The 25,693-nt window shown below is 33.6% G+C and overlaps 3 protein-coding genes across 3 annotated transcripts; 2 read left to right on the top strand and 1 right to left on the bottom strand.

Moving 5' to 3' along the window:
- LOC145317449 (fructose-1,6-bisphosphatase class 1-like) lies at positions 1 to 9,195 on the top strand. The gene is made up of 7 exons (XM_080158544.1): positions 1 to 284; positions 4,665 to 4,807; positions 5,051 to 5,088; positions 5,615 to 5,703; positions 7,208 to 7,348; positions 8,314 to 8,413; positions 8,671 to 9,195. The coding sequence occupies exons 1-7, from the start codon at positions 153 to 155 to the stop codon at positions 8,814 to 8,816; spliced, it is 789 nt and encodes a 262-aa protein (XP_080014670.1). The 5' UTR covers positions 1 to 152; the 3' UTR covers positions 8,817 to 9,195.
- Positions 9,196 to 10,498: 1,303 nt separating this feature from the next.
- On the top strand, positions 10,499 to 19,529 carry LOC145317448 (kinetochore protein NDC80 homolog). Its single transcript, XM_080158543.1, has 17 exons — positions 10,499 to 10,689; positions 11,025 to 11,103; positions 11,213 to 11,350; positions 11,609 to 11,698; positions 12,224 to 12,315; positions 12,578 to 12,684; positions 12,848 to 12,912; positions 13,414 to 13,695; positions 14,011 to 14,115; positions 14,399 to 14,525; positions 15,397 to 15,490; positions 15,866 to 15,981; positions 16,291 to 16,395; positions 16,909 to 16,983; positions 17,671 to 17,781; positions 18,574 to 18,651; positions 19,256 to 19,529. The coding sequence occupies exons 1-17, from the start codon at positions 10,527 to 10,529 to the stop codon at positions 19,337 to 19,339; spliced, it is 1,911 nt and encodes a 636-aa protein (XP_080014669.1). The 5' UTR covers positions 10,499 to 10,526; the 3' UTR covers positions 19,340 to 19,529.
- A 2,020-nt stretch (positions 19,530 to 21,549) lies between these two features.
- LOC145317423 (solute carrier family 41 member 1-like) lies at positions 21,550 to 25,305 on the bottom strand. The gene is made up of 2 exons (XM_080158498.1): positions 23,815 to 25,305; positions 21,550 to 22,904 (listed from the first exon to the last, which is right to left on the bottom strand). The coding sequence occupies exons 1-2, from the start codon at positions 25,136 to 25,138 to the stop codon at positions 22,711 to 22,713; spliced, it is 1,518 nt and encodes a 505-aa protein (XP_080014624.1). The 5' UTR covers positions 25,139 to 25,305; the 3' UTR covers positions 21,550 to 22,710.
- Positions 25,306 to 25,693: the final 388 nt, after the last annotated feature.

Below are 25,693 nucleotides of genomic sequence, written 5' to 3'. Positions count from 1 at the left end.
AAATTATATTCCCTGAGAGACCAAACCATATAGATTAAATGGTTACCAAATTGTTAATGTTCAGACAAACCGACAGACTTACATCGTACTACGTTGCATTATAGATAAAGTAAAGATGATGAAAATATCGGCTATGTCAGAGAGCCATCCGAATGACCGCTACACGTCTGAGATGTCCCAGGACACAGAATGGAAAAGAAATAAATGCTGCCATAAACAAAATCTGGTTGGAGAGCCTAACCAAGTCAAGATCTTTCAAGTATATTGTTACAAGCACTTCTAAGGTAAAGGATGTTCAAGATTTTTTTTTTTTTGGGTGGGGTGGGGTTAAAAAAAATTCAAATATGAGGGATGGGGTGTAATTCAAGATCGGAGGTAAAATCTAATGTAGATGGCCCTCCAAAATTTGTTTGGGGAAGGCAAAACACCCCTTCATCTTCACTCTGCCTTTAGACGTCCCTGCAACGATATGGTTTTGTTATTACTATTTAGAAGCGGGGCTACTCTATACTTCGAAATGATAGTCCGAACGGCAAAAATTTCTAGGATACCTAAGAAGATAGACGGCTGAAATATTTCTGAAGATTTCTCTGTCTACAGAGCAACTATTTTGGTACCGTGTCAGTAAATCAGTTTGATTTCAGGGACATTTGATTTCTACAGCAGACATGTGATTTACATAGCTGCTGCAACACAAGGACTCTGGTAGGAAATAGACAACTTATTCATACGTACTGTACTAAATCAATCATTACTTGGACTAATTTAACCAAATTAGGTTTTTTTTAAGTTTTTGATATTTCATACAACCCCCTTAAGTTATTCATTACAGTAAAATACAATTTTAAAATCTATTTACTGTGTAAATATGCATAAATATGACGTTTTTACTGACAACTATGTTGATTTTTACTCAAAGCATATATCTTGTAGACAATAAAATGATTATAACTTTCGTTCTATTTAAGATAAATTGATGAAATAAAAAGTACATTCAATTTTATTAAGCTGAAAAGTCACTTATTGATATTAAGAGATAATAAACCCCTTTGAGTGGGGGAGGGGGGGGGGGCGTTGAGTATCGAAAAAAGGAACTAATGTAAATTTCTTTTCTACGGTGGGTTTTAATGATTCATATAGCAGCCAAACTGTTTTAGGCAATACCCATTTGTCTGTCTGTCCCTCTGTCTGTCTGTCCTTTTGTCTGTCTGTCCCACCACTTGTCTGTCTATCTGTCTATCTGCCTCTCTTTTGGATTTCAATGAATCATCTAGCATAGCCTAATTGTAATTTGTTAATGCCTCAAAGACTCTCTGTTACTATTTACCTGTCCCTCTGTCTGTCTGATCATTCACAGGTTCTCTATTGGATTTTATCTAATTAATTGTCTAGTTTAGTAAAACTTTGATAATTCTTCTTGCCCGTCTGTCTGTCTATCTACTGAGTTTCTACCCTTGGTCTAACAGACTTATTCACTTAATTTATAAAAAATTAGATTTAACTAATAATATGGTGGTATCTTGTACCAAGAGATAAACAAATAACCTTGTGTTGAAAAAAAACAAATAAAAAATGATTCAATTTCTTCTATGAAGGAAAGTGTAATACATGTTGCTTTATTCTCTTTGTACATCAAAAATATGTTTCAAATTTATAATATCAGGTTATATTCCATTAATTTATTAACAACTAAAATTTTTGACACCCCACTTATGACTTTTAACAGCCCCCTTTAACAACCTACTTTACATAAGAAATTTATTACATTTTAAATTTTTTTTTTTAAAAGAGGATTGGGATATATCTCCCTCCCAACATTAACTTTAAAAACTATTGTAAAATATATTAAAAGTTATAAGTTTATATCTATCAAGATCATTAAAGGAATTAACTCAAGTTTGAGGGGGGGGGGGCTTAATGCAACCATCTCGTAATCAATGCACAAATTGCACTTAGAATTCGAATTTTGTTACAAAACTTGGCATGAGTAATCCTTGGTACATCTATTTTCCCAAAATGGAACAAAAAGTTGGAAAAGTTACGGTTAACAGCTGGCGGCTCAGTCATTTAGCCGTTTTTGGGCTATATTCAGGGCGAAACTATCATTAATTGCATAGGAATCAACTTTTTGAAACATATTTTTGCTTTAAATATCCATTTTTAAAATTTCTTGTACCAGCTGCTAGAACTGGCTGAAAATGGCTGGGAGCGGCTAAGAGTATGAAGAGTATATAGGGCTTGTGACATGTCTAGGGGTAGGTTTTTATTGGTACTGAGCTCAAAAATACTACTATAAATAGTGGGGGTCCATCCATTTGACAGCTTGGGCTGTTACACAGACTGTTAAAAACCTACCTAGAGACACGTCACAAGCCCTATCTACTCATTCTACTCTTGGCCGCTCCCAGCTGAGCTGCGGCCATTAGCAAGCTGCCAAATGAATTTTTTTGTGGTATTTTAAAAATTAATAAAATAAAATTAATGGTCTTCTTATCAATAAAGGGGGGTTTGGTGCTGGAAGATGGGCAAAATTGATATATATTGAGCTAAAATTTTTAAACTACCTGGTCCAGTAGTTACTGCATCTAAAAGAAAAACAAAATTAAAATTTTTTTTTTAAGTTAGGTAAGAAAAACTGCAAAAATGGAATTTGACTTTGCAGATTTCTTGCTACACCTTCATATGTTATTATTGAGACTGCTCCATTTTTTTGGTAAATTTCAGGTTTATATTGACATACTAGAATTGAAATTTTGTAAAAATCTTTAAAATTGAGAACACACAAAAGAACTAAAAAAACATTCTTTTTGCAGATTTCAAAAACTTTGAAGTGCTTGTGAGGTCACAATTATTGCATCACAGAAAAAAATATTTAGCATGGGTCATTTTTTTGCTTAAATTAACCACATTTTTACTGGGGGCAAAAATTTTTTCAAAATTTTTTCATGGTGGGATGATTTAATCTACAATATGTACTTTTGGCTGTTGACAGCTGTTCTCAGCCATTTTTGGCAGTTTTCAGCTGTTATGACAGCGAAATCTAGAAATTAAAAAAGTGTTTTTAGTAATATGTCCTTGTCCATGACATAAACTTATAATGTTAATTAAGAAAAGTTTAATTCCATGGAAATATTCAATTTTTTATATCCTTATAAGCCATTACCCAGCTACCACTATTTTTGGTAGTATTTTTCAGCTCAACACCCCTTAAAACCTATCCCTAATGGATGATTCCTACGTAATTATTGCTGGATTTGCCCTGAAAATAGCCCAAAAATGGCTAAACAGCTGAGCAAACAGCCCTTAGCCATTACTTTTCCAAATTGTTGTTCCATTTTGGGAGAAAAGATCTACCAAGGATTACTCATGCCAAGTTTTGTAATGAAATTCGAATTCTAGGTGCCATTTGTGCATTGATTACATGATGGTTGCCTTAACCCCCCCCCCCCCCTTAAGATTAACTTTTTGTTAAATTTTGAAAAACAGACCTACTAAGGATTACACATGCCAATTTTCATAACAAAATTTGGATTAATTGATTATGGGATGGTTGCATTAACTCCCCCCCCCCCCCTACATATGTATGAGAGTTTCCTCATGTCTCAATTTACTAATTAAAAGTTGTACAGTACAGTTGTGCAGAATATTGCAAGATTTTTTTTAGTAAAGTCTGGAAATTAATGATTAATTTATCTAAAAATAGATAGCATAGAATTATCTTAATCAGTGGCTTAATTTTATACACCCGCCTTAAACACCTCCCCCCCCCCCCACTCTTTATTTTAAGGGGTGTAAATTTATTTCCTTTACACCCCCTTTGAATTTATAGAGGGGTGTATCTGAGGGTGTAGGCTCTTGTCAAGAGGGTGGACATGGGTGGACACCTAGGGAGGTGTATCCATCCCCCTTAATTTTACAAGGGTGGTGTAAACAACCCCTACACCAACCTTTTGCACGCCTTTGATCTTAACTATACTTTTAGTGTACATAAAGTTGTAAATTCAGTAACCATTCTACAAAAATTATCTTCCTAAATTGATATATGATTTTCAGGGTAATCTCCGGTGGACTAAACATTAAAATTTTATGGAAAAAAAGATATCTTTGGAACATGCATGTCTTGAAATTATCCCCCCTTTGTACTCAATACGCATTATTAATTCTAAGTGCGTCAATTTTGCGTTTAAAGATACCCTTAGTTTAAGCATTAATTTCTCCAAAAAATGATGAAAAAATAAAATTTTTTTTTTGATAAAATGATAAAAGTATATGTAAAATGAAATAACCAGCAAAAAAAATTACAAAATTACGTTAAATAGAACGAAAATTAGAGCGTTTTATATGCCTTATAAAATGCGTATTTCTCATGAAAATTGTAACGATTTAGTGTATTGAGTAAAATATTTACAAACTTCCCGCTTTTATAAGTAGCTAGAGTCTTTGTGGCAAGTGATGTGGTAATGGATCTTAAATATTATCTCCCCATCCCCCTCAAAAATAAAATACCCCTTATGTAGATAAAAATCATTGTAGTAAAAAAATTTTAGATACTGTGACTTTGTACAACCCAATAAGCTAGACGAGTTTGTAATCATTTTGGGGAGGGAGGGGTTTGGAGTTTCAATAGAGACTTTCCCTTTTGGTAATCATAAATTTGCATTTAGGCAGTGATTGAAGTGGACACAGAATTTGCAGGAGACTTGATTGTCAACCTAACTTCATTAGTTGGTGATGTCACAGTTGATCCGGCATTTTCCTCCATGTTTTCTATACTACATACAGACAAACAAACACATAGTACAGAAAGGTTTGTTTTGATACTTTACTTACTCACGTTTATGGATGGACATAAGATACGGGATAATTATTTCCATAAGTAGCGCAGCATAGAAAGGTAACAACATATTAGATGAGATAGATTAAATGTGGAAAATTTGTTGTGCTTTGAAACTTGTTGATGTTGTCATCCTTGTTCAAACAATACCTAACCACTTAAAAAATATTAGATTTTGAGAGATATTTTGTATATGATGATTTTTTTCTTGTTTAGGACTAATGAAAGGATTGGCGACTTAGTTTTAAAGCCAGGTAATATAATATTAATACTAGCCCAGTATGTACTATAAAGTGGAAACTCCATATTTTATACTTTATACTAGCATCTAGGGGTTCTGTATTTAAAGGTCGCCTAAAATAGCCTAAAATAATCCAAATACTCATTTCTCGGACACCTGTGTAAAATAGAAAACTCAGACTGTTCAGTGGTTAGCGAAATCTAATGGACAAACAAAAAGTTTATGGCCCCTTAAGAGGCGATGTCACCAAACCGACTACAGCCTTACATTTTACTTAATATAATAGAACCAGCGGCCTAGAAGCCTCTAGAAGCACTTAAGGTGGGGGGAAATTTTTTCCAGGAGCGTCTTTGGAGGATTAAGATACCCTCCATAAAAATTGTTATAAACCTATCCTGAACCTTACAGAAGCTTCACTGTAAAGGAGATCCATTACAGTTCATTGGCTAGTGAGATCCTTTGCTACAGACAAAAAAAGCTTTCTACTTTATATGATAGAATTGTTATAATCGTAAAGTTATCTTGTTTTTAAATGTCAGGAAAAGAAATATTAGCTGCTGGATACTGTATTTATGGTGCCTCAACTAATTTAGTGCTTGCAAGTAAAGCAGGAGTTATTCAATATCAGGTTACAATTCATTCAATTACAAACCCGCGACCGTGGCTCAACACGTAGCGCATCCGCTCGTCGTCGGGAAGGTGATAAAACAAAACACATAACTAAAGACGTTTAAAATGGTCCCCACTGCTACTATGTCAGATGCGTGACGTAAATAGTTAGAGTGTGGGGAATACCTTGGCCCAAAACAGACGCAACTCGCTACCATGCACAGTTGGGACTTCTCAGACAAAGGTCGTGCATCTCAGAGAGTTGGTTGTATGATGGGTGAATGGACGCTTTACACCGCAATCATAAGTATTTATGTATGTTCCAAGGTGAGAGGTCTAGTACCCGAAGCGACACCTAGCCCCCTAGAGTCTTAACTTACAATTCATAACATTTTAACAACAACAAAAACACAAAATATTTAAAGTACGGCTAGGATGGTAAATAAACAAGGATGACAACATCCATAAAAGCAAAGCTCTGAAATGGTAGGACAAACGATCATTAAGACTTGTACAGTGTCAGAAATGAATAATCAGAATATAAATGTATAAAAGTTAACACAAAATTGTAAGTAAATGTCTTTAAAAACTGCTAAAATACAAGATAATGTTTAAGGATGTTACTTATATTTTAGACTTGATTATAGAGATGCTTCGCTTATAACATTTTACTTTGTTGTCATAGGAATCAGTATTAAAAATATCAGATCAATCAGATAATTACATCAAATAAAAATTGTTGTTAAAAATGATAAAAATCAACATGTTTAAAATAGACGTAACGATTATAGAGTTACTACGCTCTCTAAATCGTTCCTAACTTCTACAGGAATCACTAGGGTTGGGCCGGATATCCGGTGTGGCCGGATATCCGGCCATTTTCAATATCCGGCCGGATACCGGATATTGAAACTATCCGGCCGGATATCCGGCTCTATAATTTTTTATACTTTACACCAAAAATCTCTGCTTTTTAAAATCTTAAATGGCTATAATTTTCTTATTATTGAAGCTAGAAGAACCTTTTTTCTGAATAAGTTTAACTTTATGTATATTTATATAAGATTTCTAAAGAAATTTTTTTTTACTACTTTAATATCTGGTAATTTGGCCGGTTATCCGGCCGGATATCCGGTAATTTGGCCGGATAACCGGATATTTGCCGGATATCCGGCCGGTTACCGGATATCCGGCATTTGAAATCAGCCGGATATCCGGTATCCGGCCAAAAAAGTATCCGGCCCAACCCTAGGAATCACCATACAAAGTTTGAAATCTATAGGAGAATTCTAACATGCCTAAATTAACGAAACGGATGGACGGACGTACGGACCTATCCTAATTATAGAAAAGCTTTGCTTTTAAAAAGGATTAAGGTAATTTCATAATTTACATTTTATGACGTAATAATAAGTTTGATTTTTTATGCTTAACCATGTTTTGATACTTTTTCTATATGTTAAGAATTAACTTAATTCTTTAAACCCACTGAACTTTTATAAAAAAAAATTTTAAACTTTTAGTTAGATGACAGAGATGGAGAATTTTATGTGTCTCGGCCAGTTGTAAGTTTACCTGAAACTACCCTCAAGTTGACACAAGATTGTGGAAATGTTCAACATTCTGCAAACTTTATAATCAATTTTAACAATGTAATTTTTAAGGTAAGTCTTTTTTTGGTAGCGAAGCTACTCTATTATTCGAAATGTCCGTCCGTCCGTTTGAGACAAAGTGGGGGAAACGTGATTTTCTCGGCTTCTAGAAAAGATACACAGCTGAAATTTGTAGTGAAGATTCTTATAACATATGCCCATCTAATCTATACAATTGTTTTGTCCATCTGTCTGTTGTTTGGGATGCTAGATCGATTCCTAGATTTTCATGTTTTCGTGATTTTCTCAACTCCTTTTTAAGATAATTGGCTGAAATTGTCAGGGATTGCTCAAATTTACATTCTACATATTTCCCTTAAGTTTTATTACGGTTTTTCTATTAGTTGGGATGCTAGATCGATTCCTAGATTTTTAGGTTTTTTGTGGTTTTCTCGATTCCTATTCAGGATTGCGGCTGAAATTATCAGGAATTAAATATGCACATATTCTACATATTTTTATCAAGTTCCATTAAGATTTGTTTATAAATTGATCGGTGCTAGATCGATTCCTAGATTTTCAAATTTTCGTGATTTTTAGGGTTTACTGATTTCCCTATTTTATCAAGATTAATGTTTATTGTATGAAACTGCTTTATAGTATTTTTTTCCGATATCCATTCATAATTTTTGAGCTTCGCTACTTATGGATGTTGTCATCCTTGTTTTAAAGTAAGAAAAGATTACTTTCATGGGATTTTGAAAAATAGCTTAAACCATCCCAAGACTTAAATCTGAAAATAGGATGGCCTGTAACCATCAAAGGAGCTAGGTGAAGCTTACCTAAAAAAGAGAAATATACTGGTTCAGTAGTTATTGAGATCTTAACCTGCAGACAAAAAAAAACATGACTACTTTATATACTAGGATATGAGTTCCCTTAAAGGTGAAGCCTAATGTTTTAACAGTTTTTGATATCTTAAAGTACCGAGAGAAACACATTAAACTAATCATAATAAGAATGTCTCTAAAATGCAGGGAGGTCTTTACAAATCTGGAGACCTGGAGGTAAGCTGTGGAGCTGCTCCTTTGGCCTATATAATGGAGAGGGTTGGAGGTTCTGCTGTCCTAACTCCAGGTACTTGTATCTAATCTACAACAGATTTAATGGGGAAAGTAAAATATAAAAACCCTCATCATAACCCATCATATTTTGAATTTTAAAGAATACAATATATTTAAAAAAATTAACTTTGAATCCTCATTATACCCCCCACAAATAAAAAGCTTGTACGTCAGCTGAGATACACCGGTTTTCCTTATTTTCGTTTTCACAGACAAATTGAAAATGTATTTGGATATGATTGACCAATTACAAATGTATTTTTTTTTTAGAATCCAGGAAAATGATTGTAACAGACCCAGAGAAGAAAATGAATGGAAAATATGTGAAAGTAACCGACATTATTCCATCCCATCTTCATTATAATATATCATTTCTGGCGGGCACTACACATGAGGTTATGAACAATATCTTATAACTAACGGATGCCGTCCCTATAGCATCTAAAGACACTCTATAAGTGAGAATAAGTGGGACTTAAACCATCAAAAGGCTAAAGTGTAAAAATAAAATAGCCTAAAACCTGAATGCCCTGTGTAAAGCTTCACCAAAAAGAATGACTCATTCAGTTCATTATATTAAGATTCAAATAAAAACTTTATTACCTTTTTAAAGAGTTACTTTCTATAACTGAAATAAATTCATTGAAAGCCCCTAGAGGCAAGGTACGAAACCACTAGTTTATAATTATAAATTAATAATACATATTATTACCTACCATGTTAATGAGACGGTTTTTTTTTGGATTAAAATAGAAATCAAATAAACTTTATGTATTATCTATGTGTTCATTTAATTGCATTCCGAATATTTCTATATTATTGATGGAAAAATCTAGAAATCTAAAGGGATAAGATAATGGTCGATTAAAGCTATGTACATCTTCATAAAAATTACCCCTTTGTAGATATTACAATTAGTGGTTGAAACTGGATACTTAATTTAATGAACCGATCAATTAAACATCAATAGAGGCCCTAAAGTTGTTGAACCAACGAATAAGAACACATTATTTAAAGACTTTGGGGACTATTCTAAATAACAGCCCAATTTCCCCTCCCTCCCAAGAAAAATCGTTATTTTTTACAAAGACGACATTTTCTTTTTATGCGCATTAATGCCGCGTATAATTTGTAAACAAGCGCAAACATTCAAATTTTTGTGACAACAAACAAAAGAAAGTAAATAAAAATTCAATTGTGGCCGTTTTCGAGATCTATTAAAAGAATGCAAATTTTCTATTAACTGTACAGGAAGCAAAGTCGTTTTTTTTAATAATGTTATTAGTTTGAGTTAACTTTTATTCTTTAATATGATTGAAAATACCTACTTGTTTTTATAATTTAAATTGTAATCCATCTGATCATTAAAGATAAAAGTTTTATAAGATTTTAAGGAATGATTAATATGCATTTAAAATTAAATATTTCTTTTTAGCACTAATTGACAAACATGGTCTACAACTAGTTAGCTAGCTTAACATCAACAAAAGCGAGGCCCACAGATCGTCAGACAAACGACCTTTAACTTATATTGTACAATTAAGTGCGTTTAAATATGCTAGATTGTAGTAATAACTAATAACACTTTAAATCAGGTCCAAACAATATAATTGAATAAATAAATGTAACAAATATTATATAGGCTAAGGATGATCATTCTGATAGATAATATCTATAGACTATATATACATCATAAGCACCTAGCTAGAAGCCTCGAGGGGCAGTTTATAATAAGGGGGCCCTTGAGGTTAAGAAGAAAACTTTCTCTCTCCCTAATTTTTTCAATTTAGTGTTAGGGCTGCGGAGGGGTTATTGTGTTTTGCAGGGGCAGAAGATCAATTGCACTATTGGACACTTGAAATTGGGAGGGGATCTACCCCGCTCATTTTTAATATTAGGGAGGATTTGTCTTTAGAGAGTGGTATATCCTCTCCCAAAATAATTTCAAACCTTTTCTGGGCGTATGAGAAGCTACATTATTAAGAAGAATCATATTGGTTGAGCAAATATCAATCAAGTTCCTTCAGTACAGACAGACACACGCACACACACAGATCCTGTTACTTTATTGAAGTGGATTTACAAGTCCAACTACCATTTCATCAACCTTAATTTAAGATTTAAAAATGAAGCGGAGCGGGGCTCACCAAGGCTCCAGTAGGCTTCCAATCAGGCGGAGTAGCGCAACTAGAGAAGCTCCAACCCCCTCTTCACAAAGTAATAGAAGAAGTAGATCCATGTCGAAGGGTGGTCCAAGATCTTCCTCAAGTGTAAGGACCCCTTTATCAGGTAAATATTAATCTCATTGATTTACAAGGAAGTTGGTAATTTCTTTTATTTTACTCTTTAATGTTTAGATCATGGAAAGAAAACGAATTAGCGGGTTTCGTCGTATTTTCACAGTAGCCTTTGATAAGTTATTTTAGGGTCAGTAAATGATAATGATAGGAGAAAAGCTACGAAAATACGACTAAGCTCGCTACTTTGTTTTCTTTCCATGATTCAAATGTTTTTCAAACTAAAATGTTTAAAATAAAGCTATGCTGTGCTTGTATTTTATATTTAATTTCTCACCTAATTGGTAAAAAATGCTAACATAAAATTAATAACAATATTATTTTTAGTGCGACCTATGTCCCTGAATCGCAGTACAGGCAAATCTAAGGATGCAATGACACCCAAAAGATTTCAGAGTACTGCAAAGTAAGTAAACGGATTTATTTTTTTATTTCCTAAAATTACCAATAGAAATTTTAATATTAAGTCATTATATTGCTTTAAATTATTTAATGAGAAATGTTTTGTTTTAAAGGAAGAGTATTCATGGCTTAGAGTCCTCTGCTCGCAGAGTTTCAACCATGGGCCCAGCTAGGGGATGGAAAGAAAGCCGACCTCTCACAGACAAATCCTGGCAAAGGGATCAGATAAGAAAACTGTTAGACTTCCTAAGGTAACCTGAAATAAAAGATTATCAATAGAGAGAGTTGGCGTATTTGTAACTATTTTTGTCAAAATCATCATTTAACAAAACTTAAACTACACTTAATAATAATGATAAAATCCAGCATTATGCTTCTAAAATATATATTGATTTTACGGACAATTTTGGCAAACTTGCAGTTATTCCATAAAATTGCTCTAGTAATTGGATTTTTTTCTATTTAATATTATATTACGAATCTCACTAAGAAAAGTATTAAATTTCCAGGGAGAACCGATTCAAGAATGACTCAATGACCTCAAAAAATTTTCCTTTAAATGGGAAGGAATTTTCGGATGTTTTTAACTTCCTTTACAGGTAAATTACCTACTTCGGTTATTTTACTTTGATTGATTGATTGATTGATTAGCTATAGTTTCTTAGAGTTTGGACCTAAGTAGTCATGGAGAAGGTAAAGGTTGAGACACTTTTGTATAGCCACTAGGGCTATATCAAGCTCTACGATAAAGCACATAAAGACTTGACCCGCTATCTCATGAGAGCTACTCATTATAACCTCACCCTCGCCGAGTATGACAGGTGTCCCAAATCAAGTCACTGCAATGAATGACGCTCTCCGCAGAGGAGCTTGGGATAAGGGTAGTACTGATATTATGTACGTGAATATTGAGTATCCAAACTTACTCAATAATCCCCATCTCACACAACCAAGGGAAGTTGCTTGGTTATTATTGCAAAGAGAAATTCGAGTTAACACATGGAGAATTTAACTCGAACTCTCACCACCGTAGCACAGTGTGTTACCACTGAGCCGTGACGCCCCTTTTACTTAAAATATATTGGTTTTAAGATGTTTTAACGAATATCATGTTTTTTCTTCAGTTTTCTTAATCCCCACCATCCTGAAGTTCTACCACAAAGTAAATTTGAAGAAAAATTTATCCAGATCATGAAGAACGAGTTAAACTACCCTGGTATAGCAATTTTTTTTTGAATTCTAAATATATATTTGTTGAAGACCAGCTACCCTATTTGTAGGATATTTGATATCTAATTTAAATGATATTAGCTACCGCTATTTCAGGCAGCTAAACTCTTTACATGCACCTAGTAGTTCTACCCCTCTTGAATTATTGTTTCTTATTTTCTTAGAGGATTTTTTTAATATTTGATTTTACTTTACAATGAAACAATTCAGTGCCTTTTTCTCATCAATAATTTTATTGGATTCTTCAGGCCAAATAAGTAAAACCCACATGATGACTTTTGGAACTCTTCACACCTGGCCCACTCATCTGGGATGCCTACATTTCATATTTGAAATGGTCAAGAGAAAGAAGTTTGTAAGTATCTTGTAATCGTCGATTTATATATATAAAAACTACCTAAGCGTTTAAAAGTCTTTTTTTTGTGATGCCACATTGTTATTTTTATGAGTCTGATGTAGTAAATATATATATATAAGTTGATCTCTTTAACATAATCTAAATATATTTATTCTCTTAGTATGAAGATAATGCGGTTGTGTTTGCTTTCCCTAGCACGGACGAGAAGGGATTTGCCATTGACAGGTTAGTCTAGTTTTGGTTTCATAATAGTTATTTCTCGCATCGTATTATAAACAGCTTTCCGCGGATATAAAAATGTACAATTATAAGATTAAAACCAGTTTTTTAGCCCCTAGGTGCCGTAGGCACGGGCTAAAAAAAGCTGGTTTTAATCTTATGATTGTACATTTTTATATTCGTAGAAAGCTGGATATAATACGATGCTAGACATAGTTTTTTGAACCGGTTCCTATCCACCGGATTCGAATGAATACGAGAAATGATATTATCAGACAAAAAATTAAAGCAAATGTATTTTTTATAAGTTGAAAGTTTATTTTCACCATCACTAGAGAAAGTTAAGATACACTTTAATATTTGTTTATATATTTTCTTATTTATTTTTTTATACGTGAAATTATAAATTTATTCGTAATTGAAGAGATGATGAATAACTTAAATTAGCATTTCGGAGGTCGATTTATTAACAAAAAAAACACATTCCAAGTTATATTATTTTTTTAGGGAGAACAAAAATAAGATCCACTTGTCCCATTGTATCAAAGCTTACACCATGTTCATGAACAACGGTGATGACGATGCAGAAGATGCATTGGATAACGAATACAGAGGTAGTATGCTGGAATACTATGATGTCAATCCTTCACTTATCAATGAGCTGCAGGAGGCGAAGAAACAGGAGGCAAAGGAGCTGGAGGAATTGAGAGAAATTGAGAGTAAAGCCAAAACTGTGGAGGCGGCTGTCAATCAGAAAACTAAAAGTGTTACTGACTTGGAAAGCAGACTGTAAGTTATTCTATTTTAAGGATATTTTAATTAGAACCCTTTATTTCGCTTTTTTTCTCCAGTTGAACAACTTGCAAAATATCAAAGTTTGTTTTGAAACAATTATTTTTTTAGTTTCTTTGCCTGTTAAGGTATGTGATATAGTTCTAACCTTTTCCACCAATTAATTTTTTGGTACCAAGGACTTCTAAAACAAGGGTCTCAAAAATAGTTTGCCTGTCTGCTATACATTTTAAAATTTGGCATGTGTTTATGCTAAAAGATCACCGAAGACTATAAAATTATTGTGGGGTTTTAATTATTATTATATTCTAGGAAACAAGCGTCAAGTCGTTGCGACAAGTTTAAAGATATGGTGGAGAAAATTCAAGAAATAAATCACAGCAATGCCCAGGCTCTCAATGAAATGATTGAGAAAGTGTAAGAATTTAGATTTTATTTTTCACAGTACCAAGAACAAATATATCTTAAGCCTAACCACTTATCCTTTACATTTCCACCAGTCAAATTGACTTAACTATTCTTAAAATAATTATTGATTGATTGATTAGGCATATATTTTTAGGGTATTGAATCTTTGATTGATTTTAAAAGGCAAATGATTTGCTGTTTTATTGCAGTTTCTTCTTAATACTTAAATTCGCCGATTTTTAAGAATGACAAGTCATAGTGTCTCAAATTTATTCTTTTATTGTTTGTTTAGGCCCTTTAGTCTACCCTCTACTGAGACAGCTCTGGAGAAAATGGCGGAGGACTTGGCTACATATTGTTACCAATTAAACCAACAGTTGGAAACTTCCAAGAAGAACAAGGCTGATGCAGAGGCTGAGGTAAAATATAATATTTGGGTTTCATAATAGCAGTTTCGGCATTGGCGGTTGAATTTTATTTATTGGCGGCTGTTTGAAAATATCTGGCTTTGAAATTTATATATTTTTGTGTTGCATACTTTAATAAATAAAACCTGCTTAAAATACTTGTAAAACGTAAGTCTTCGACGCATACTATCTATGTCCCCATATGTTTTGTCCCACCCCCTTCCTTATCTTTTAGGGTTAAATAAAAGACAAATCTAAAAAGATGTACTTTAAAAATCTGACCTGATCTAGCCCCACACCAACGGTTGCGATTGCGGTCTTACTTTTCTATTTACTTTTCTATTTTTCGTAATGTGCTTGAACGTGGAGCTAGATAGCCCTAGTGGCTAGACAAAAGTGTCTCAGCCTACTCCATTACTACTTAGGCCCAAACCCTAAGAAACTATGGCTAATCAATCAATCAATCAATTGCGGTCTTACTAAACAAAGGCCTGCAGCACCCGAGCTTTGTTGACAACGTGATAAGGTCCTTGAATTGTTTATATTGTTTACAGGGGTGTATATTCTGCACAAGATTTATTTTTTTCCCTGCTGCAAAATATTTCATCCCCCTTCCCCTAGTTTTACCATTAAGGAGGGGGGGAAATGGAGAAATGTTTTCAGTAGGTACTCGCTAATTTAATTAGGTAATTTTTCCCCCTCCCATATATATTTTTTTCTTTTTCCCCCAAATGAGGGGACAAAATGCTTTCAGTACTGTTGATTACTTTTTTTCCCCCTCTCCTACACATTTTTGATCTCCCCCCTTAACAGGGTATCTCGTGTAGAATATAGACCCCTGATTTTTTGTTTGAGTTGTAAGAAAATTAAAATTTCATTACAGGCCTACCATAGAGCTCATGAAATCCAAACTGTAGTACGAAGATTGAACAGATATTGTGCTCAACAAGAATGGAATATTAATATTTCTGTTCCAGGTATATTGGTTATTGAACAAAAACGTTTGGATTTTCCCTGTTTTTTTTCCTTTTTCCCTCTCAAAATACCATAAAATCAGGGCATTATTCCTGCATATTTTTGTTATTAGGACGATTTGGTTGATCAGTGTAGTGAAATGTGCTTAGAAAATGTTAAGATTTGATAATCAGATGAGAAATTTTTATGTTTACACTCCCTTTAATTGTACGGTTTTTTTTGTTATCTAGGTAAAACATGGCTGTACAAATCAAACTCGATAACAATAAGATGTGCTATACCTACTCCTTTCCTGAAAAGATTTGACATTACCACGATTTTTCAGATTCTAACTTTGATTAAATTCAACATGGTTATTCAACTACTTTTATTTTTAGAGGTAAGAAAGGGTGTATTGACGGCCAACCCAGACCTGCCATATATCCTGGAAAGATTCAAGCACTACCAGGAGTCTTACAAGAAGGAGATCTCTGACCTCCAGAACAAAATCCAGGTAGGAAACAAAACAAACATGTTCAAACTCGTGTTAATTACACGTTTCTTTAGAAGTACATATTTTAATACAACTTAGTGTATGATATTGGGATAAGACAATTGGCGATAAATTGTTTTTCGTCCTTTTTGATTTTTTGTTGGTAAATTTCTGCATTTAGTATCTGATAAGTAATTAAGGGTAGAAGTTGTACAGAACCTTGATTTTTAACCGTTATTTTCCTGTCACAAAATTAAGAGCTAATTAATTTCATACTAGAAATAAAAGTTAGTTTTGTTTCATCTATATGAAATATTAAAATTGTTATAGGAGAGGAGATTAAACTTGGTAAATGTAAAATCGAAGAAAGAAGTTCACGAGACAGGACTTGCCAAGCTACGACAGAGAGAAAAGGAAATCCTGGAACAAAATCAGGTCTCATTCATCATCTTAACTTTTTGTTTTCAAAGTGCAACAGCAATTATGTTGGAATCCTGTATAGTTATTTATCGCTTCGTATTATAAACAGCTTTCTGGGAATGTAAAAATGTACAATATTAAGATTAGAACCAGTTTTATTAGACCCGAGATGCCGAAGGCACGGGCTAACAAAATTGATTTGAATATTATAATTGTACATTTTTATATTCGTAGAAAACTGGATATAATACGAAACGATACATGATTTTTCAATATAGCTTAAAACCGGTTCTAATCCAACGGATATTAATCGGTTTTGAAGCTATACTAGAAAATGCATTCTACACTTAAAAAAATAAAACTTCCTAGAAAGCTAAAAAAAATAATTTATTGTTAGTAATAAGAAGTTCTGTTGAAATGAACATTGTAATAGAGTTTTTATTTTGAGTCAAATTATAATATTTAGTACTTTAAAGCTTTTGATGTTAATAAATGCATTCACCGTTGCATTTTTTTTGTTTATTATAGCTGGAAGAGGGAAGTCTGCATACAAAGCTGAAAGACATGAAGCAGCAGCTTATCCTCAGATCAAACAAAAATCAGGTACATAAGAAAACTAAGAAACAAGCGGTAATGCCCCTAGAGCACTTGAGGTTGCAAGGGAGTGGAGGTCGGTGAGGCGACCACCCCGCACTTATTTCAGTTTAGTAATAATAAAAGAAATTTTTTGTATTGGAGGGGGGGGGGCGGCGGTAATGAATAATTTTTTTTCTAGGCGAGATTTCTCTTTGGAGGCCAGGGTGGTGGCAGGGGTGTATATTCTGCACAAGATTCATTTTTTTCCCCACGAAGTTTTAAGATTTTTTGGGTAGACCTCCAGGTTCCGGAGCTGCAGGCCTCCAGGTGGTCTCTGTACAGGTAAAAATGAAAAAAAAATAAAAAATTTAAGTTACAAATCAACTTATAAAATAAAATATGCATCTATTTTCTTCAAATATGTAAATAATATTTAAAAAGATGCATACCTATTTTGTTTAATAAGTTGACCTGTAACTTAAAAAAAATTTTTTTTTTTTCATTTTTACCTGTACAGAGACTACCTGAAGGCCTGCAGCTCCGGAACCTGGAGGTCTACTAAAAAAATCTTAAAACTTCGTGAAATTCATCATATAAGAATGATTTTATTTTTAATAACCTATCCTCTCAGTCCAAAGATAAAGCCTAGGTACCAGGTTTACGCAAATGTGCTAAAACTCTCCCCCCCCCCCTTAATTTCCCATCTTTTTCTAGGAAGCTAAGGAGGACCTTATGAAGGAAGTTGGTGAACTTAGAGAAAAGCTGGAGAGTCTTCTGACAGAGAAAGTTTCTGTAAATGAAGATATCAAATCTTATCAAGAACAGGTTTGCTCAATAATACTGTATTTTTTTCTTTAGGTGCTTAATCCTGTTATATAAAGTATTAAGGGCTTTGTCTGAAGGTTAAGATCTCAATAACTATTGAACCGTTTGAGCTCGCTATTTTTTTAAGCTTCACATATGTCCTGTGATAGTTTTAGGCTATTTTATTTAAGTATATTTAAGCCTTGGAATAATTTTTAGTTATTTTCCTAGCCTTCTCTAACCATGAATTCTAGGGGAATAACTTATAATTATAAATTCAATGTCTCATTTTCGAATAGACATGCAATAGAAAATACGTTTTAGTTCATTTAAACTATTTGAGGAGAATATTCTTATAATACATATATAAATCTCCTGTATAAAAGGGCCTACAGTGCAGTGGTAGAGTGAGGGGAAACGAAGCTTTATAAAATAACCGCTTTGCATGTTAAAAAGTTAAAGTTGGCTAGGACTGCAAAAATATGGTCTTGTTATTACTTATTCCTATGAAAATAATCCCAGCCCGCACTTTTTAAGTAGCATAGCTACTGTATAATTCACCTTGTCTGTCATTCCGTCACTCCGTAGCTTTTATGGGGAAAATGTGATGTCTCAGCTGCTATTCAAGAAAGACGGCTGATTTGTGATTTTTCTCTAATATATTTTTATTCTTAATTTTAACAAATGCTCTTTAAATCTGCTTGTCCGTATTCACATCCATGATTTTTTGTGCTTCACTACTTGTTTAATCTCCTTCTTGTAAATGTTAACATTGTATTCAAATGACAGCTTTTAACCACATCTTATTTCTAGGCCGTCAATATGGTGAAGAATACGATAGCTCATGTTCTGCATATCAGGGATGAGGCTAAAAAAAGCGTGGATCAAAGGGTAAGTTTATTTTCCTTAAAGATACCTACAGTACCGGTTCGGGTCTGGTAGGATTTATACAATCTGTTTTTGATACCCGTTTATTAATAATCCTTAGATTAAACTTGTTCTATTGATAACTAACAATTTTGCGCCTTATTGAAGACTAGCGGCTATGCCTCTAGAGGCCTCAAGTGGCCCTTAAAGGGGGGGAGGGGGAGAGTCGACCCTCCCCATTTTCAATTTTAGTTCTAAAAAAAATTACAATTTGGAGGGGTCATTTTCTCTTGTTTGTAAACTCCCCACAAATGGTTATAAAACTTCCAAGGATCTATGAGAAGCTTCACTGTAAAGGAGAATCATATCGGTTCAGCGGTTAGCGAGATCCTTCGGTACAAATATAAAAACAAACACACAGACAGATATCCTGTTCCTTCGGTGTAGACAGACACACAGAGATCCTTTTACTTCATTATATGGATGGAAGGAAATTGTTGAATATATGTATGTAATATTTCTAATGTATAACTTGATGAACTCTAGCTCAGTTTTGCCAAATAATTTTGTATTTTTAAGCTACCTGACTCATAACTTTGATGATTTTAGCATAATCATTCTAATTTAGGATGAGAGATATAGACGGCGTGAAAGGGAAGCTTTACAAGAGTTAAAAAAGCTAGAAGATTCCATCAAGAACATGGAGGGATAAATATAAAATTGTATAATGTATATAACGTTCAGAGTAAAATAATTAGCCGTTCGAAATTTCATAAATATGTAAAAGTAAATGAGGAACTTTACTTCTTGAATCGTTTAAATTTGTAAATATTAAAACATTTTATGCTCTTCACTTTCTGTACCTGTATTTTAGTTAAAATAAATTATCGTATTTTGTGTAATATATCTATAATACAAAGTAGCTTGATGTCTGTCCGTCTGTCCGTCTGTCCGTCTGTCCGTCTGTCTGTCCGTCTGTCTGTCTGTCCCTTAAGATCTCGGTAACCACTGAACCGATCGGATTCTACTCTTCAGGGAATATACCTACTGGTCCTGTGGAGGTTTTAGGCTATTTTCTTGGGGGGTGGGACACCCCTAACCCCCCCAAAAATAAAAAAAATCCAACCCCCAAAATTTTTTTTTTACATTTTTTGTAAAATCTCAGTAACTGCATGCTGATCAAATTGGGCTCTACCCTTCTAGGAATATACCTACTGGTCCTCTGGTGGTTTTAAGCTATTTTCTTGGGGGGTGGGACACCCCAACCCCCCCAAAAATAAAAAAATCCCCACTTCCAAATTTTTTTTTTTAATTTTTTAAAAGCAAAAACCAGTAATTGGGGTGGGGGAACCCCACTGCAACATGTGGCGAAGCCCCCATGAATCCCCCCCCCAAAAAAAAAATCAAAATATTTTTTTTTTAATTTTAATTTTTGTGTATGCGAACAACTTAGGTCTAATTTTTACGAATTGAAATTTTTGTGTATACGGCAAACAACCTGGGTTTAATTTGTACAAATTAAAATTTTTGTGCATAAAGCGCACAACCTGGGTTTAATTTTACCACAGAGTAATTAAACAAAAAATATTTTTTTGAATATTTCTATAAAGGAGGGTTGACTTCCCAAAACTATATAGGGGGAAGCCCCTAGAGGCTAGGGGCGAAGCCGCTAGTTTATAATAAACATTTTCCAAAAAAATTTTTTTTAAATATTTCTAATATTTTAGATTAGCGGCAACGCCACTAGCGGTCAGCGAGATCCTTTTGTATGTATGAGAAAGAAAGAAATATATAAGGGGTTACATTTTGATATAATTTTTCATTGTATTGTCCTTTCCCTCCTGCAAATTTGAGATAACAAAAATGAGTTATCTGTATCAATATGGCAAAGGACAATTTAAAAGCCTATGTTCTAACAGAAGTGAGAAACGGATCCTTATAGAGATGTTATGCATATAAAAACTAGCTAAATTCGTAATGGGTGCTTAATAATTTACATGGTTCTAGATCATATAGTTGATGCCCAAAGCGTTTCGTCCCTTGTTTACGAGATTGAATACGTTTGAATTCCTATTTAAATTAGGTATTCATCCAACGCTTTGCGGGCGAAGGTTTTAAAATAGAGATAATCAAGAGACATATTGTTAGTTTTGAATAGTTGAATTTCTTAGGACAAAGTTAGCTTTCTTGAAATTATATCGTCAAAAATAATCCATCGCGCTATTTCTTAAATAGATCTCGTATATAACAAAAAATAAACAAAAGTTTATGTCAGCAAAATATCCCTTTTTAAGATTTAACGATCAATGGGATCAGATAACCTATCTAGATATATTACATCTAATTTTAAAATCTAACAACCAGGCAACATACTATCAGTTTTAACCTAAACATACTCAATTTTGCGTCAATGTGACAGGTGTCCTATCTTAACCTACTTAATACTGAATGAATCTTTGTCTTTGTAAGTGCTTTTAATACTTATATTTACACTCTTGAGAAATTTCTATGTATATGATAAAAAGCTTGTTGGAATTACTTTTAATCATTATAATTAACACGATGAATTTGTCTTAGATAACAGGAAAACAAGGATGTTTAGTACTTGATTATAGAGATGCTTTGCTTATATCATTGTACTTTGTTGTCCTAGGAATCAGTATTTAAAAATCAAATTATTATATCAAATAAAAATTTGTTGTTAAAAACTTAAAATGAACATGTTAAAAATGTGTACATTCTGATAAAGATTATAGAGCTGCTACGCTTTCTTAATCGTACCTAACTACTACATGAATCACCGTGCAAAGATAGAAATCGATAGGACAATTATAACATGCCTAAATTAACGAAAAAAGCTAACCGTTACAGACGGACGAAAATACCGACCCTAATTATAGAAAGCCTCGCTTTTAAATATTATTTAGATATTTTAAATCTTTATTTGGCAAAATTACATAAGTAATAAAAAACAAACATGTAAATATTTAAATAACAATAATAAAGAACACCTTCCTATAATAAACTTTAAATATTATCCAGAGGTAAAAAATCCTATGAAATAATCAATAAATAAAATTTTTGACTAGTTTACAGATATTCAACTCAATAATCTTTCAATTAAATAATACTCATAAAAAAGAAAATTTTATATTTCGCTTTTCAGGGTTATAGAAAACGTGTATATTGTGACAGGGGGATTTTTACATCTCTTTAGGTTACTAATAGTCCTCTGATATTGATCAATACGTTCCTCCATGAACAGGGGATAGGATGTGGGGGGGGGGGGGTATCGTTTTATCAGCCAGCTGGGAGAAATATTGAGAATCTCTTACAATATCCATTTATTCTAAATCTATTTACAGGACAGACTATTCTACTATAAGTATGAAAGTATAAATATTAAGAAACTTTTTTTTTATAGGAGATATGCCACCTACAAACTCATGGATTGTTGTATTTCAGAAATTTTAATTGATACCAGTGGCTTTCCTACCGGTTGGGGTTGTGAAGCCCCAACAATGTTTTTTAGTAAGTTCATATACCAAGTCCTAAAAAATTTTGGGCCTTAAAATATTTTATTAATGTATTATTACCCTCAATTTGTCTCCTGTTGAACCCTCATACTCTCACGAAAAATAGCCGAAAACCAGCTCAGGACCACAAATACTTATAGGCATCTAGGAATTTCGAGATCTCAAAAATTACACAAACATGTATCCAACTACTTAAGCATACAGGATTGCAAGATTATTGTATTTTCCTTTGAAAGCTTAAGCCTTTGAAAATTGATTATATTGTGTGCTATTTAGTATATAATAATTATAATTATTTTTCAATATTTTATATGATGAACAGAATCTATAGGTGTAAATAAATACCACAAAATTAATAAACTAATATAACTAAAAATAAATAAACTATCTCGACGCATAATACATATGTTTGTGATGTTTTCTTTGGATATCTATGAGCAAAATAGTGAAACTGATTAAGTATTTGCTTTAAAATAAATAAAAATAAGCATTTTATAGGATGAGGCACTTAAAATTTCTTACATAAAAAGGATTGTGTACATATTAACTAATTACTTGATATTGTAGTTGTGCTTATATTGGAAGCAATCATTATGCTGTCGTTTGGCCACGTATTTGTTTCAGTAAACTCATGTAAATGTAGAGATTCCAGAATCCAGAAAGCTGCCCCTAGAAAAGCTCCTCCCAAAAGGTCCCCCAAAGCAGTTAGGTATGGTATCGCAGAATTGTCGGGGTCAATACCTAAAGTTAAAAATTAAATTAGATTTTAATTTTAACATACAGTATACGTTACAAAAAATGAGCGGTCTTTAAAATGGTCAAGCCCCCCTTGTAATGAAGTTGTAACCTTATTTTTGTATGTGTGATCTTTATATACATGTATAATGGTGTTTGTTGCGGTCAGTTAGATCAAAGAACATTTTCCGACATTCAGCAGGCTATAAAAGAAGAAATTCAAAATGAAAAATTCAGACCCTTATTTTTTAAAGTAAATTTTACTTAAGCCTAAAAATCACATAGTAAAATTGAATTAAGCATAGGGGTTAAGTCGAGTTTAATCTTCAGAATAAAATTCTGCTTCCATAGACATCTTACCAGACTTCCTTAGCTCCCATACAAGTCATTTGAGCCCAAAAAGTATGTTTCAAGACCTCAAAATCTATGATTTTTCGGCTTAACCAAAATTCACTTAAAATACATAAGGGTCTGAATTTTTCATTTTGAATATTTTCTTTCATAGCCTGCTGAATGTTGGAAAATGTTCTTTGATCTAATTTACCACAACAAACACCATTATAAATGTATATAAAGATCACACATACAAAAATTAGAGTTACAACTTCATTGCAGGGGGAGGCTAGACCATTTTAAAGACCGGTCATTTTTTGTAACGTATACTGTAGAGGGTGTGAAAAAATCCTTATGGGGTAATAGAATTAAGGATTTGTGTAGAGCCAACAAGCGAAAAAAAATATTATAATATTAAGGGTCAGATAAAAAAGGTCGTCAATTCAACTTAGTGTTGCCTCCCTTATTTTAGAATATTTTCCCTTCTCTCAAGGAGAAAATTATAAAAAAAATATACACTCCTGATATGTATTCTGCTACTTTTGCTTGATTTTGTATTATATATTCCAAACAATATAGTTACCTAATGCCCACATCTTGTAGACCATAATTCTACACACATAGAGAAGGACAGCCACTTGACACAAGGCGGCAACCAGGTACATAACAAGAAAAATGGCTGTTGGAGTAGTGTGGCCCGCCTCAAAGAAGCTAATTGTGTACACAAACGCACAATGTCCCGGGATAACCAACAAGAGCAGCACCAACGATGTTCTTGTGTGCTCCTCGTTTGAATATATGATATTCCAGGGTGGGACACATGTGGCTTCTTTCAGAGAGGATATGTGACCTGGTCCTCTGCCTTCGGACTTTAAGTGTAGGTATGTTGACATGCGAGAGGCTTGTACGGCTACCAAATTGCCGCCAACCCCATTCATAACTGGTTGAAACACTGCAATGCCCTTGAATTTATCTACAGCAAGATCCAGTATAAGTCCTCCGCCAGAGCTTATTAGCATTGCAATCAAAACTGGCGACCAACCACTAAATAGAACTGCTCGAGTCTCTTGGCATCTGTACGCAAAAGCAGCACTGATGGGAATCATTATTATGTAGAACGCTATCATGACTGGAATGAGCCAGCGGTCACTTTGCTGGTCTTCCCACAATACGGATGATGTCCAGGAAAGAAGGCCAAGGGTGGTTAGATCGCCCAGGGAAGCTGCTATTGGTGTTGCAACATTATCCGGATTGACGTTACACTTTCTAGATAATAATATGACCAGGACCATAACTAGGCCCAAGACAAAGCTTGCAATACTGGCCGTGCACACAGAACTGGAGGCCAATAACAGGACGTGGTCTCCGTCAATTTTACCTGTTGTTGCCCAGCCCATGATAACACCAGTGAAAGCCGCCAGAAAGCCAATAACAATGCCCTGACACTGAACTAAAGACAGGTTGCCAACGATCAGACTTATGGCGTCAGCTCGCGTGTCCATTTTGTTCATATTGGCGGCTGTGGACAACCTGGAGGCCAGAGTCATTTCCAGGTTCCCCTTTAACCCCAGCAAAGCAGGCACTAGTATGAAAATTTCGTTTACTGTCACAAAGACGGGCCAGTGTTGGACAACATCCAGAAGGATGCCCGCAGAGACCATACCCAGGCCTGCAACAAGGAAAGGGAACAGAATTTGTAATGTGAGCTTCCATAATTTTTCTTTGGTTTCAGTTTCACCGATCATAATATTTCCATTTTTTAACAAGTTTTCTTTGAACTCATCTTCACTCTCCACGTCTGCATTGTAAATATCTTCTTCAGATTCTGAGGTTTCAACAAAAAGGTCCAGTGGAATGTTTGGATCCGGCTGGGGCACAGACTGATAAATACTTTGTTGCTGTCCCATTTTATACTTTCTTTGTGAGCAAATAAAATCAAACTAAATAATTAAGTACTAAATTAAGCGTGGATTTAACATTTTTGTAATTTGTGATGTTTTAAAACTTCGATTTATCATTTTTAACTACATTTTATTCTGAAATTAATGACACAAATTATATACTTAATATTTGGAACCTAAAACAGATTACTGTAGATTTTTTTAAAGGTTACATTAATTATAATATAATTATATGCTTTGCGGTCAGCCGTTTAAACGGATAAAGCCGCTAAAGTTGATAAAGAAACGAACGCATTACGGTCTTTTCTTTGATAAATATTCAACGATTAAATAAATCCAGCGGCTACGCCCCTAGGACTAGAAAAATAACTCAAAACCATCTTAAATGTGAAAATAAAATACTTGAAATAGAGAACTCAATCGGTTCAGTGGTTATTGAAATCTTAAGCTTCAGACAAAAACCTCTACTTACATAATTATGATAAGTTTTTAGTTCTAAAGTGATAAAATAGGTATATAATATTAAGTCAACATATGTCAGTTAATAAAATAGCAAAAAAT

The sequence above is a fragment of the Acartia tonsa genome, chromosome 4, assembly GCF_053477335.1.
Source record: "Acartia tonsa isolate MP-2025a chromosome 4, ASM5347733v1, whole genome shotgun sequence".
NCBI lineage: Eukaryota > Metazoa > Arthropoda > Copepoda > Calanoida > Acartiidae > Acartia > Acartia tonsa.
This window is presented reverse-complemented; position numbering and strand designations above follow the sequence as displayed.